The sequence below is a fragment of the Rhinopithecus roxellana genome, chromosome 2, assembly GCF_007565055.1.
Source record: "Rhinopithecus roxellana isolate Shanxi Qingling chromosome 2, ASM756505v1, whole genome shotgun sequence".
Lineage (NCBI taxonomy): Eukaryota > Metazoa > Chordata > Mammalia > Primates > Cercopithecidae > Rhinopithecus > Rhinopithecus roxellana.
This window is the reverse complement of record NC_044550.1, coordinates 64,502,878-64,517,849: the sequence shown is the minus strand read 5'-3', so window position 1 is coordinate 64,517,849 and position 14,972 is coordinate 64,502,878. Positions and strand designations below refer to the sequence as shown.

At 41.5% G+C, this 14,972-nt stretch overlaps 1 protein-coding gene across 3 annotated transcripts in view; it reads left to right on the top strand.

Annotated features, from left to right (window-relative positions):
- MFSD8 (major facilitator superfamily domain containing 8) overlaps nucleotides 1–14,972 on the top strand; it is a 55,212-nt gene that overhangs the window by 12,070 nt on the left and 28,170 nt on the right. For all 3 annotated transcript variants that reach the window (XM_010389056.2, XM_030917062.1, XM_010389047.2), the window contains exons 3-4: nucleotides 8,145–8,188; nucleotides 14,615–14,855. In XM_010389056.2, the coding sequence (XP_010387358.1) occupies nucleotides 8,145–8,188; nucleotides 14,615–14,855 (285 nt within the window). The remainder of the gene's footprint in view (nucleotides 1–8,144; nucleotides 8,189–14,614; nucleotides 14,856–14,972) is intronic.

Here is a 14,972-nt window from a genome sequence, read left to right as displayed (position 1 = left end):
GCCATCAGTGAATGATTTGTTTTGATACTTCTTGAAGATGTGCAAAATTTCTTTTTAAAAAAATTTTATTATTTATTATTATTTATTCATTTTTTGAGGTGGAGTCCCCCAGGCTGGAGTGCAGTGGCATGATCTTGGCTCACTGCAACCTCTGCCTCCTGGGTTCAAGCGATTCTTGTGCCTCAGCCTCCTGAGTAGCTGGGACTACAGGCGCACGCCACCATGCCCAGCTAATTTTTTTGTACCTTTAGTAGAGATGGGTTTTCACCATGTTGGCCATGCTAGTCTCAAACTCCTGACCTCAGGTGATCCACCTGCCTCAGCCTCCCAAAGTGCTAGGATTACAGGCATGAGGCACCCCGCCTGGCCAGTGCAAAATTTCTTAAGTTTAAATGTACAGTCTTAATTATACTAGTGTCTTTATGTCCCAAGACAGATTGTAGGTAACAATCTCAATTGTGCCTCAAAGAATTAACAACAAAACAAAATTCAATCTATTCTCTGCATTCAGGCAGAAAAGGGGAGAGCAGAGAACCCTTCCTGCATCTGCTATTTCTTGGTTGCCTTCAGCTTGAAATAATTAATATGGCAAAGCAGCATATTTTTGGAGTAGCATGCTCTGATTGCCTTCAGTGTATACCACATTTTTTTTTTTGAGACGAAGTCTCGCTGTGTTGTCCAAGCCAGAGTGCAGTGGTATGATCTTGGCTCACTGCAACATTTACCTCCCAGGTTCAAGCAGTTCTCTGCCTCAGCCTCCCAAGCAGCTGGGATTACAGGCACCCACCACCATGCCTAGCTAATTTTTGTATTTTTGGTAGAGACAGGGTTTCACCATCTTGGCCTGCCTCAGCCTCCCAAAGTGCTAGGATTACAGGCGTGAGCCACCGTGCCTGGCCTACCACATTTTGTTTAGCCATTTATCTGTCGATGGACATTTGGGTTGCTTCCACCTCTTGGCTGTTGTGAATAGTGCTGCTCTCAATATGGGTGTGCAAATATCTTTTCAAGATCCTGCTTTCAGTCCTTTTGGGTATATATCCAGAAGTGAAATTGCTGGATCCTATTATAATTTTCTTTTTAATTATTTTGAAAAATTGCCATACTGTTTTCCATAGCAGCTGCACCATTTTACTTACTTTCTCACCAACAGTCAGGGTTCCAATTTTTTCACATCCTCGCCAACATTAACTTTCTTTGTTTTTTTTTTTTTTTTGAGACGGAGTCTCGCTCTGTCGCCCAGGCTGGAGTGCAGTGGCAGCGGCTGGATCTCGGCTCACCGCAAGCTCCGCCTCCCGGGTTTGCGCCATTCTCCTGCCTCAGCCTCCCGATTAGCTGGGACTACAGGCGCCCGCCACCTCGCCCGGCTAGTTTTTTTGTATTTTTTAGTAGAGACGGGGTTTCACCGTGTTAGCCAGGATGGTCTCGATCTCCTGACCTCGTGATCTGCCCGTCTCGGCCTCCCAAAGTGCTGGGATTACAGGCTTGAGCCACCGCGCCCGGCCCGCCAACATTAACTTTCTTTTGGATAGTAGTCATCCTAGTGGATGAGATGGTATCTCCTTGTTGTTTTGATTTGCATCTCCTTAATGATTAGTGATGTTGAACATGTTTTCTTGTACTTACTGCCCATTTGTATATCTTCTGTGAAGAAGTGTTTGTTCAAGACCATTGCCCATTTATTAATTGGATTTTTTGTTGTTGTCGTTAAGTTGTAGGAATTCTTTATGTATTCTGGGTGTTAGCCCCTTATCCAATATATGATTTGCAGATATTTTCTCCCTTTCCAGGACTCCTCTATTCACTGTGCTAAATGTATCCTGTGATTCACAGAAATGTTAAATATTGATGTAGTCCACCTTATCTGTTTTTTTCTTTTTGAGACAGAGTCTTGCTTTGTTGCCCAAGCTGGAGTGCAATGGCATGATCTCGGCTCACTGCAACCTCCCCCTTTTGGGTTCAAGTGATGCTTGTGTCTCAGCCTCCCTGGTAGCTGGGACTGCAGATGTGTGCCACCACACCTGGCTAATTTTTGTATTTTTAGTAGAGACGGGGTTTTGCCATTTTTGCCAGACTGAACTTAAACTCCTGACTTCAGGTAATCCACCTGCCTTGGCCTCCCAAAGTGCTGGGATTTCAGGCATGAGCCCCACACCCAGCTGTTTTTATCTTTTGTTGCCTCTGAACCTCATCTTATTTTTATATTGTTAAAACATACACAAAGTAAAATACAAGAATCTTAATTTGTATTGCTTGATGTGTTTTAACTTATTCACATTATTTCTGAATATGTAGTTACTAAAAAGTAAAGCTTCATGAGGAAAACTTTTCAAAATATTAAACATCTATAACCATGTTAAAAGGATAGAATGAGAATGTATAGGAATGATGAATATTGTGATAGTTTTTAAAGGACTGTTTTAGGAAATGAATTTTTTTCTAAGTTGAGACCCTCTAAATCTATAGGCACTAGTATTACAAGTGGTCTCTTTCCCCTGAGAGGAATTTAAGGAAGGTCATTTTACTAAATTGCTTTCCATGTATTTTCTACATATATTTCCATATATTTTCTGTTTACCCCAATCATCCTGTTTTTTCTCACTTGCCAAACTTGTGCATGATTCAATACTGGGTAAAAAGAAAAGTGAATGATAAAGGATATTTTCAACTATTCTCTTTTATTATTATTATTATTATACTTTAAGTTCTAGGGTACATGTGCATAACGTGCAGGTTTGTTACATATGTATACTTGTGCCATGTTGGTGTGCTGCACCCATCAACTCGTCATTTACATCAGGTATAACTCCCAGTGCAATCCCTCCCCACTCCCCCCTCCCCATAATAGGCCCCGGTGTGTGATGTTCCCCTTCCTGAGTCCAAGTGATCTCATTGTTCAGTTCCCACCTATGAGCGAGAACATGCGGTGTTTGGTTTTCTGTTCTTGCGATAGTTTGCTAAGAATGATGGTTTCCAGCTGCATCCATGTCCCTACAAAGGACACAAACTCATCTTTTTTTATGGCTGCATGGTATTCTATGGTGTATATGTGCCACATTTTCTTAATCCAGTCTGTGACTGATGGACATTTGGGTCGATTCCAAGTCTTTGCTATTGTGAATAGTGCCGCAGTGAACATACGTGTGCATGTGCCTTTATAGCAGCATGATTTATAATCCTTTGGGTATATACCCAGTAATGGGATGGCTGGGTCATATGGTACTTCTAGTTCTAGATCCTTGAGGAATCGCCATACTGTTTTCCATAATGGTTGAACTAGTTTACAATCCCACCAACAGTGTAAAAGTGTTCCTGTTTCTCCATGTCCTCTCCAGCACCTGTTGTTTCCTGACTTTTTAATGATTGCCATTCTAACTGGTGTGAGATGGTATCTCATTGTGGTTTTGATTTGCATTTCTCTGATGGCCAGTGATGATGAGCATTTTTTCATGTGTCTGTTGGCTGTATGCATGTCTTCTTTTGAGAAATGTTTGTTCATATCCCTTGCCCACTTTTTGATGGGTCAACTATTCTTTATAATACAGTTTCACCTGGCATTTTGTATCAGTTAGAATGACTTGTGCAGGGCCCGGCAAGGTGGCTCACGCCTGTAATCTTAGCACTTTGCAAGGCTGAGGCGGGCAGATCACGAGGTCAGGAGTTTGAGACCAGCCTGGCCAACATGGTGAAACTCCATCTTTACTAAAAATACACTTGAACCAGGAGGCAGAGGTTGCACTGAGCCAAGATCACGCCACTGCCCTCCAGCCTGGGCCACGCAGTGAGATTCTGTCTCAAAAAAAAAAAAAAAAAAGGCCTTATGCAAATATCAGAAAAAGTGCTGAATCAGTTGGCTTATACGGTAATGCAATTTATTATTTCTTTTCTTTTTTTTTAAGCTGGAGTGCAGTGGCACGATCTTGGTTCACTGCCTCCCAAGTAGCTGGGATTACAGACATGCGCCTCCACGCCCAGCTAATTTTTGTATTTTTAGTAGACACGGGGTTTCGCCATGTTGGACAGGCTGATCTTGAACTCCTGACTTCAAGTGATCTACCCACCTTGGCCTCCCAAAGTGCTGAGATTACAAGCATGAGCCACTGCACCCAGCCTAATTTATTATGTCTTACAAGATATCCACAGTATAACAATTCCAGACGAGATTCACTGGGTCTGTGGTTCCGCTTTTCTTTTTTTTTTTTTTTTTTTAGACGGAGTCTCGCGCTGTCACCCAGGCTGGAGTGCAGTGGTTCCGCTTTTCAATAAGTTTTTGGGGTTTATACTCTTCTACATATTGGCTTCATTCTTAGGCTGTAGCAAGACTGTTGCAGGAGTTGCAAGTGTCATATCCATTCTTGGCAATTTTTAAAATTTATTTAAAAGAGACCTTTTTTACAGCCTCCTCAGACATGATGAATCCTTTCCCAGAGGTCCCCAGGTAGATCAGAGGTTCCCAGATAAACCTCCCCTCACTTCTCACTTGTCAGAACTATATTACCTGTAAATTTCTTTTCTTTCTTTTTTTGAGACAGTTTCACTCTTGTTGCCCAGGCTGGAGTGCAATGGTGCTATCTCGGCTCACCGCAACCTCCGCCTCCTGGGTTCAAGCGATTCTCCTGCCTCAGCCTCTCAAATAGCTGGGATAATAGGCATGCGCCACACGCCCAGCTAATTTTGTATTTTTAGTAGAGATGGGGTTTCTCCATGTTGGTCAGACTGTCTCAAACTCTCGACCTCAGGTGATCTGCCTGCCAGCCTCCCAAAGTGCTAGGATTACAGGTGTGACCTGTAAATTTCTAAACCAACATCAACTAAGATAATGGGATTACTCCAATTGAATTTTTAGACTAATCAGAATGTACCCTCTGGAATCGAACATGGAGAGAGTTTCTCTTAGACCATGAGGCTTTGTTGAGGAAGTATGGATACCTGAATAGAACTGGGATTCCATCAAGAAGGTGGAAGGGACCAGTTGATACTGTTTTGGTAGCAATGCCTGCAATTGATTTATTTTTCCATTCTAAACACTTCTAGTTTTGAGTACTCAATTATCTAAATTTATAAGAAACAATTTCAAATTCAACAGCAAAATAAGAAAATTATTTTAACTTTAGATTTTTTTTTTTTTCAGGTAGAGTCACACTCTGTCTTCCAGGCTGAAGTGCAGTAGCACGATCTCAACTCACCACAACCTCTGCCTCCCAGGTTCAAGCGATTCTCCTGCCTCAGCCTCCCCAGTAGCTGGGACTACAGGCGCCCGCCACCATGCCCAGCTAGTGTTTGTATTTTTAGTAGAGATGAAGTTTCACCATGTTGCAATTGCTGGTCTTGAACTCCTGACCTCAAGTGATCCGCCTACCGTGGTCTCCCAAAGTGCTTGGATTACAGGCATGATCCACCACGCCCGGTCAACTTTAGATTTTAATTGGCATGTTAAACATTTTGTTTACAAATTTCTGTACTCCAAAATTGTAGCCTTGATTTAAAAGATTAATTGGTGCTTTTAATCCTTTACTGATCTAAGTAACTGTGTCAATTCAAAATATTTAAAAATGAAGCTAATAATTATTTATTTATATATATTTTTGAGACGGAGTCTTGCTGTGTCACGCAGGCTGGAGTGCAGTAGCGCAATCTCGGCTCACTACAAGCTCCACCTCCTGGGTTCACGCCATTCTCCTGCCTCAACCTCCCCAGTAGCTGGGATTACGGTGCACGCTGCTACACCAGGCTAATTTTTTGTATTTTTAGTAGAGACGGGGTTTCACCGTGTTAGCCAGGATGGTCTCGATCTCCTGACGTCAGAATCTGCCCGCCTAGGCCTCCCAAAGTGCTGGGATTACAGACGTGAGCCACCGTGCCCGGCCTGAAATGAAGCTAATAATTAAATTATGTTTTAAAATAGGGTTTATATAAGGAACGTACATGTATACCATGGATGAATCTTTGAAAATACAATGCTAAGGCCAGGAGCGGTGGCTCACACCTGTAATCCCAGCATTTTGGGAGGCTGAGGCGGGCAGATTGCGAGGTCAGGAGATTGAGACCATCCTGGCCAACATGGTGAAACCCTGTCTCTACTGAAAATACAGAAAATTAGCTGGGTGTGGTGGCACATGCCTATAATCCCAGCTATTCGGGAGGCTGAGGTGGAAGAATCATTTGAACCCAGGAGGCAGAGATTGCAATGAGCCGAGATCGTGCCACTGCACTGCAGCTTGGTGACATAGCGAGAGTCTGTCTCAAAAAAAAAAAAAGATAATAGTAAGTGAAAGAAGACAAGACAAGAGTCCGTGTATTATATTATTCTATTTGTATGAAAATACAGATAAAAATCTATAGAGTACAAACAAAGTCCATTTGTGGTTGTTTACAGCTGACTGGAGAGGGGATGAAACAGGGTGATAGCTGAAGGGTATAGAGTTTCTTTCTGAGGTGACAGATATGTTCTAAAATTGACAGTAATGGCTGGGCACAGTGGCTAATGACTGTAATCCCAACACTTTCGGAGGCAAGGCAGGCAGATCACCTGAGGTCAGGAGTTCGAGACGAGCCTGGTCAACATGGTGAACCTCATCTCTACTAAAGTACAAAAATTAGCCTGGTGTGGTGGCAGGAGCCTGTAATCCCAGCTACTCAGGAGGCTAAGGCAGGAGAATCGCTTGAATCCAGGAGTCGAAGGTTGCAGTGAGCCGAGTTCAGGCCACTGCACTCCAGCCTAGGCTACAAGAAACTCCGTCTCAAAAAATAAGTTAAATAAAATTGACTGTAATGATGGTTGCACATATCTGTGATTATATTAAAACCCATTGAATTGTATACTTTAAATGCATGAATTGTATGATATGTGAATTATATCTTAACAGGTATTTTTTAAATTTATTTTTTTCTTTTTTTTTCTCTTTTTTTTGAGACAGAGTCTCACTCTCACCCAGGCTGGAGTGCAGTGGTGCAATCTTGGCGCACTACAACCTCTGCCTCCATATTCAAGTAATTCTCCTGCCTCAGCCTCCCGGGTAGCTGGGATTACAGGCATGTGCTACCATGCCCAACTAATTTTTGTATTTTTTTTTTGTAGAGATGGGGTTTCTCCATGCTGGCCAGGCTGGTCTCTAGACTTCTGGCCTCAAGTGATTCACCTACCTCAGTCTTCCAAAGTTCTAGGATTACAGGTGTGAGCCACTGTGCCAAGCCTTAGTAGAGCCATTTTGAAGAACAGGCTTTATAGAATTTCTTAATAGATTTGGCTAACATTTATTTATTCATTTTTCTTTCTTTCTTTTTTTTTTTTTTTTTTTGAGATGGAGTCTTGCTCTGTCACCCATGCTAGAGTGCAGTGGTGCTATGTTGGCTCACTGCAACCTACTCCGCCTCCTGGGTTCAAGCAATTCTTCTACCTCAACCTCCTAAGTAGCTGGGATTACAGGCATGTGCCACCATGCCCGGCTAAGTTTTATATTTTTATTAGAGACAGGGTTTCACCATGTTGGCCAGGCTGGTCTCAAACTCCTGACCTTAGGTAATCTGCCTGCCTCAGCCTCCCAAAGTGCTGGGATTACAGGCATGAGTCACTGCTGGCTGCATTTGCCTAACATTTAAAATTGACAAATAGTGTTGGAGTTAATTATAGTTTTCATGCAGTAAAGACTAGCAGAAATAGTGAATTTTCTTTTAAGGTATGGCCATCTTGAAGTATTCTGGTTTTCTATAGCCCCCCTGTAGATGATCATTTTCCTTATTCCTGCTCTTCTCTTCAGTCAATTATCTCCTCCAAACAACATAGGATAGAAGCCTAGCACTTCCTATCTAACAAAATAACCTTTCCTCCATTCATTTCTGCTATAAAAACTTAACAAAGTTTTTGGTTATTTCCGTTTACAGTAAAAGCACACGAGTATGGAGAAATAGATCCTCTGCTTTTTTGTATTCATTAGTAATTATGATGAGAGACTGTAATTGTATGTTCTTTTAGTATTTATTTTCCTTCTGATAATTAAAATCTCATTGCCTGATAAATTATGCATTTGTATGCATAAATTTTAGGTTCAGAATATTTTGCAATCCACACCACAGTTCAGAAAATTGTATCTGTAATAATGATTAAATTATTATAAGTATAAATAACCTAGTTTGCTTCTTCACAGGCTTTTCTATAGTGATGCTGTCCATATGGCCATATCTCCAAAAGGTTTGTACATTTCAATCTATTTTTCCCTTATAGCTACAGTAGTAGTAACTCTTAAATAGTTAAGCATTTTCTAAAGAGTCTTTTTGGTATTCTATGGTTTAATCTTTACAAGAATAATGAGATAATAGTTCCTTAAAAGAGGCTTATAAGTAAGGTGACCATATGCTTTATTGTGCAAGCCAGAACACTTTTGAAGTGAAGAGAGTGCTATACAAGGAAAAATAGGATCATACCCAGATAGTCCCAGGCAAATGGAGATGTATGGTCACCTACTCAGAAGCCACGTTCATATTCCATCATTACCTCTTCCCTAATAAAAAGGAAACTAGTAATAGTCTGAATTCCCAAAGTGTGTAAATGATATGTTTGTGGAATAATTTAATGCTTTTCCCATAAAATTAATTTGGGCTATCAGGTAACATTGTAAAGACTAGAACATATGTATTTTTTGATGCTGTTATTACTAGAAGGGGAAGAGGAGGTGACAGGAAGATGTAAGTTTTTTAGGTAGCTTGACATCAGTTGATCATCAAGTCCTGTCAGTTCTATCTTAAATCTCCAGGAAGGAACTTAACTAAAAATCAGTATATAAGTTGGTTACATAATTCATCTATAACAATGTTTTAGTAAAGGTTCTTAAAGAGTTCCTCTGTATTCCCTAACCTACTCCTTAACCTACTACTATCTGATTAACTTTTCTGCTGTCCTGAACTCCTCTTGTAAGGTTTCCAGTTACTTGGCCGGGCGCGGTGGCTCAAGCCTGTAATCCCAGCACTTTGGGAGGCCGAGACGGGCGGATCACGAGGTCAGGAGATCGAGACCATCCTGGCTAACACAGTGAAACCCCATCTCTACTAAAACATACAAAAAACTAGCCGGGCGAGGTGGCAGGCGCCTGTAGTCCCAGCTACTCGAGAGGCTGAGGCAGGAGAATGGTGTAAACCCAGGAGGCGGAGCTTGCAGTGAGCTGAGATCTGGCCACTGCACTCCAGCCGGGGCGCGAGACTCCGTCTCAAAAACAAACAAACAAACAAACAAACAAAAAAGGTTTCCAGTTACTTAATTGTTGATCATGAAATACTTTTGAGTCCTTACTTTAGGTGACACCTGGATAGGATTTGACATTGTTGTCCTCTCCTTACTTCCTGAAGGTACCTGTATTAGTCTGTTTTCTGTTGCTTGTAACAGAATACCCTAAACTAGATAATTTATTTAAAAAAAAGATTTTATTTCTTACCATTACGGAGGCTGAGAAGTCCAAGGCTGAGAGACCACATCTGGTGAGGGCCTTCTTGCTGGTGGGGACTCTCTGAAGAGTCCCAAGGCATTGTAAGGCATCACGTGATGAAGGAGCTGAGCATGCTAGCTCAGGTCTCTTTTCCTTCTCTTATGAAGCCACCAGTTCCACTCCATGATATCCCATTAATACATGAATGGATTAGGTACATTAGGTAGGTAGTTGAGTATCAACAGGGCACAGCCCTCATGATCCAATTGTTAGTTGGCAGATCTGTATCTGTACGGGTCTGCAGCAACCTCAGTTCTTGCCTCCTGAGAAGAAATAATGCAAGTAAAGGATATAAGGCAGAAGGAGAACCTGAGGCAAGTTGTAGAGCAGGAGTGAAAATTTATTAAAAAGCTTTAGAGCAAGAATGAAAGGAAGGAAAAGAAGGAAAGTACAGTTGGAAGAAGGCCAGGTGGGCAACTTGAAAGACAAGTGCACGGTTTGACCTTTTGACTTGGGATTTTATACACTGGCATACTTTTGGGGCCTGGCATTACTTCTCCCCACTCACCCCACCCGAGATCGTATTGGGAAGCTGCTAATCACCAGGTGTTTTCTATGTATTAAGAGGCTTCCTTTTCCTAGCCCTGGCTCTGACCAAGATTACTTTAGAGAGTTAACAACTGCCTGACCATCACCTAATGGTCTCCGGACACTCCCTATGTGTGGGGCAGGGGAGACCTTTCCTGCCCTGTTGATACCCAACTAACTACCTAATGTAACACAATTACCTCTTAAAGGTCCTAACTTTCAATATTTTAATAATATTAATTTAAATATTAATTTCCAAAACATGAAATTTGAGGGACACATTAAAACCATAGCACCACCTCTAAGCTTCTATGACATTTCTCTATCCTGGCTTTCCTCTTAACTCTAACGACTTATTCTTAAATTCTTTTGTGTATTCTTCCGTATCAGTTTGTCCCTTACTTGTTGGTTTTCCTAAGAGGTTGGAGAGTGTGTGTGTGTGTTCGCACATGCATGTGTGTGTTTTATCCTAGATTCTGAACTTTGTCCTATATTAGATGTATAGCCATCAACTTATTAGATAGATCCATGGTACTTGGATGAACCCAGGCTCCTTAGGTCTTTACACATTTGTCTCCCTTTTTACTGGAATGCTTTTCCTCTCTCCATCTTTCTTTTGCTCTCCCCTTTCACCCTCCTCACTGTCTTTTATTCACTCTTCAAGGTTTTGCTCCAGTGTCACCTCCTCTGGAAAGCCTTCTCTCTCTCTCTTTTTTTTTTTTTTTTTTGCAATGGAGTCTTGCTCTGATGCCCAGGCTGGCATGCAGTGGCATGATCTTGGCGTGCTGCAATCTCTGCCTTGAGGGTTCAAGTGATTCTCCTGCCTCAGTCTCCCAAGTAGCTGGGACTACAGATGCCAGCTACCACACCCAGCTAATTTTTGTATTTTTAGTAGAGATGGGGTTTCACCATGTTGGCCAGGCTGATCTCTACCTTTCCTCAGGTGGTCCACCCACCTCAGCCTCCCAGAGTGCTGGGATTTCCATCTTCCGGGTTCAAGCGATTCTCATGCCTCAGCCTCCCAAGTAGCTGGGATTACAGGCACCTGCCACCATGCCTGGCTAATTTTTGTATTTTTAGTAGAGATGGGGTTTCGGTATGTTGGCCAGGCTAATCTCAAACTCCAGACCTCAGGTGATCCTGCCTCAGTCTCCCAATTGCTGGGATAACATATGTGAGCCACCACACCTGGCCTGGAAAGCCTTCTCTGACTGTCCCTCACAACAGTTTGGATCAGAAGGTTTTCCTGTATACTCCCGTTTCCCTTTATCATTAGCCCTTAATATGGAGTGTCCTAACACTGTATTTACAGAGAGTTTACTTAACTCCCCTACTAGATTGTCTAGATTGTTAGGATTGTTTTGTTTTTATGAATTTTTTTTTTTTTTTTTTTTGTAAATGGAGTCTCACTCTTCACCCAGGCTGGAGTTCAGTGACGCAGTCTTGGCTTACTGCAGCCTGTACCTCCAAGGTTCAAGTAGTTCGCTTGCCTCAGCCTCCCAAGTAACTGGGATTACAGTCGTGCACCACCACGCCCAGCTAATTTTTGTAGTTTTAGTAGAGACAGGGTTTCACTATGTTGGCCAGGCTGGTCTCAAACTCCTGACCTTGGGTGACCCACCACCTCAGCCTCTCAAAGTGCTGGCATTACAAGTGTGAGCCACCATGTCCAGCCCAGTTTTACGAATTTCTACTTTTTGAAAATGCTCTCCTAAAATATATTTTTAAAGGAATATAAGAAAAAAAGAAATACAAATTTTACTTTTTACTGATTTAGTGCCATATTTTCATTGTTATTTTGAAAATTATATGGCCGGGCGCGGTGGCTCAAGCCTGTAATCCCAGCACTTTGGGAGGCCGAGACGGGCGGATCACGAGGTCAGGAGTTCGAGACCATCCTGGCTAACACGGTGAAACCCTGTCTCTACTAAAAAATACAAAAAGCTAGCCGGGCGAGGTGGCTGGCGCCTGTAGTCCCAGCTACTTGGGAGGCTGAGGCAGGAGAATGGCGTAAACCCAGGAGGCAGAGCTTGCAGTGAGCTGAGATCCGGCCACTGCACTCCAGCCCGGGCGACAGAGCGAGAGTCGTCTCAAAAAAAAAAAAAAGAAAATTGTATTACATGGAATTATTACCCATTACACTAAAAATTCTTTCCATACTGGTAGTCATTGGAATTGGCACAGTTCTGGAGCAATGTCTTCTCTACTAAAAAGATATTTTCACGTATCAAAATTCTTAATTTCTTGGCGTTTAGTCTTTTTAGTCAAAATTCTCAAAAGAAGGATATTAGTAGTGATTAGGTCTCGTCAGCATACTATGTTGAGTTTTGAAAAGTACTCTCTTTTCTCCAGATATTTTGAAAACTCTTTGAAGAGTTTTGCTATCAGGCCTGGTGCTGTGGCTTACGTGCCTGTAATCCCAGTGCTTTGGGAGGCCAAGTTGGGAGGATTGCCTGAGCCCAGGAGTTCAAGACCAGCCTGTGTAACAATATAAGACCTTGTCTCTACAAAAAAATTTTAAAAGTTAGCTGGGTATGGTGGTGCTACTCCCTATAGTCCCAGCTGCTTGGGAGCTTGAGGTGGGAGGATTTCTTGAGCAAAGGAGTTTGAGGTTACAGTGAGCCAAGATTATGCCACTATATACTGGCCTGGGTGACAGAGCCAGACCCTGTCTCAAAAAAAAAAAAAAGAAAGTTTTGCTTTCAAACCACTACACGTTTAACATTAAAATTGAGTTTTCATTACTTTTTTGAAAATTAATTTAAAATTTTATATGACATGAAATTATTATTTTCTATTTTCAGAGATGACAAATGAAACTAAAAGTAATACAGGGAGAAAATGAAAACCAGAGTACCTAAACTGAAATATTTTAACGGCTAGAACTTTAAGTATTATGTATCATTATACTTTTGCATATTATTTCTTATGCCCCATAAAGAAAAACGCACCTAAATATTTTCAGTTTAAATATCTTTAGGGAATTGCCAGGCATGGTGGCTCACACGCAAAATCCCAGAACTTTGGGAGGCCGAGGCAGGCGGCTCACCTGAGGTCAGGAGTTTGAGACTAGCCTGGCCAACATGGTGAAATCGCGTCGCTACTAAAAAAATACAAAAATTAGCTGGGCCCGTGTGGTGGCGCATGCCTGTAATCTCAGCTACTTGGTAGGCTGAGGCAGGAGAATCGCTTGAACCCGGGAGGTAGAGGTTGTAGTGACCTGAGATCGCGCCATTGCCCTCCAGCCTGGGCAACAAGAGCAAAACTCCATCTCAAAAGTAAAGAAATAAAATTAAATAAATAAATAAATATCTTTAGGGAACAAAAGGTCATAGTTTTCCTTATTAAATTGTTCTACCACATATCTATGTTCATTTAAATTTATTTCCTAAAATTTAATAAAAGCCATTAAATAGAAAGATTAGAGACAGAATCTTCCTATGTTGCCCAGACTGGAGTGCAGTGGCTTTTCACAGGTATAATCATATTGCATTACACCTTCCAACTCCTGGGCTCAAGGGATCCTTCTGTTCTAGACTGCTGAGTAGCTGAGATTACAGGGTTGTGCCACTTCACCTGGCTTAGCCTACCATATATGAAAAAAAATAATCTGGCTGGGTATGGTGGCTCATGGCACTAATCCCAATAATTTAGGAGGCCAGGGTGGGAGAATTGCTCCCTCCCGAGGCAGGAGGATTGCTTTTCGAGCTGGAGGTGGGAAGTTCAAGACCAGCCTAGGCAACATAGGGAGACCCTGTCTCTACAAAAATAAAAAAATTAGCTGGGCATGGTGGTGCATGCCTGTGGTCCTGGCTACTCAAGACGCTGAGGCAGGAGGATCACTTGGACCTCTAAGGTCGAGGCTGCACTGAGCCGTGATCGCACCACTGCCCTGCAGCCTGGGTGACAGAGTGAGACCCTGTCTCAAATACATGAATAAAAATAAACAATAGTGTCTTTTCTATGCTAACATTTTCTGTTTTTCTGAAAGTATTTTGTTTTCTGAGTTGTAGTCATTTGGTTCTCCCCTCATGTTCATCATGATATGTAAACCCTTTTAAAGTGGTAGAATACTAAGTTGCCTATGTAGAAAGGAAGAATTTATAACAGGTTTATTGAGAGAATTGTCTATCATCTTTTGTGTTTTTATTATCTTCTTTATGCATTTGACTCTTGTGCCTAGTTTGTTTTTTAAAAAAAGATTTACAGCGCTAATGGCTGTTTAACGTATAGGGTAGCATAAGTCTAAAGAATTCTGTTTACAAGAATTAAAGAATAGCTTGTATTATTTTTCATGATGTTATTGCTATATGTATACATAGGGTGTGTGATTATCTTCTTACCAAGGTTTATATGAACCAAAAATTTCCATGGTCATTCTTAAAAATGAGCCTCCCAAGCATTTTTCCCTTGTGTACAGTCTGTTGTTAGCACTTTAATTGTACTGTCAGAAGTTTGAATCCTTTACTGTAAATAATAGTGTTATAAAACTTATACATTAGAATTGTTTTTATTTTTTTAATAGAAAATTTTACATGGTATGACAAATGTGTTTAGATTTTAAACTTTTCTTGGATAACAATTCTTAAAGCACATACTTTTGTCTGCAGATTGATCAGACAGCTGATACAAGATTTTTGGGCTGGGTGATTGCTTCATATAGTCTTGGCCAAATGGTAGCTTCACCTATATTTGGTTTATGGTCTAATTATAGACCAAGAAAAGAGCCTCTTATCGTCTCCATCTTCATTTCCGTGGCAGCCAACTGCCTCTATGCATATGTCCACATCCCAGCCTCTCATAATAAATACTATATGCTGGTTGCTCGTGGATTGTTGGGAATTGGAGCAGGTAAGTTTGTATGTTGATTGTGTCAGATTCACATTCATTCTGACATTTATGGCTCACTTTCACCTGGTCTCATCCTCTTTTAAACTCATATTTCACAGTTCAACATACATGTCTCTC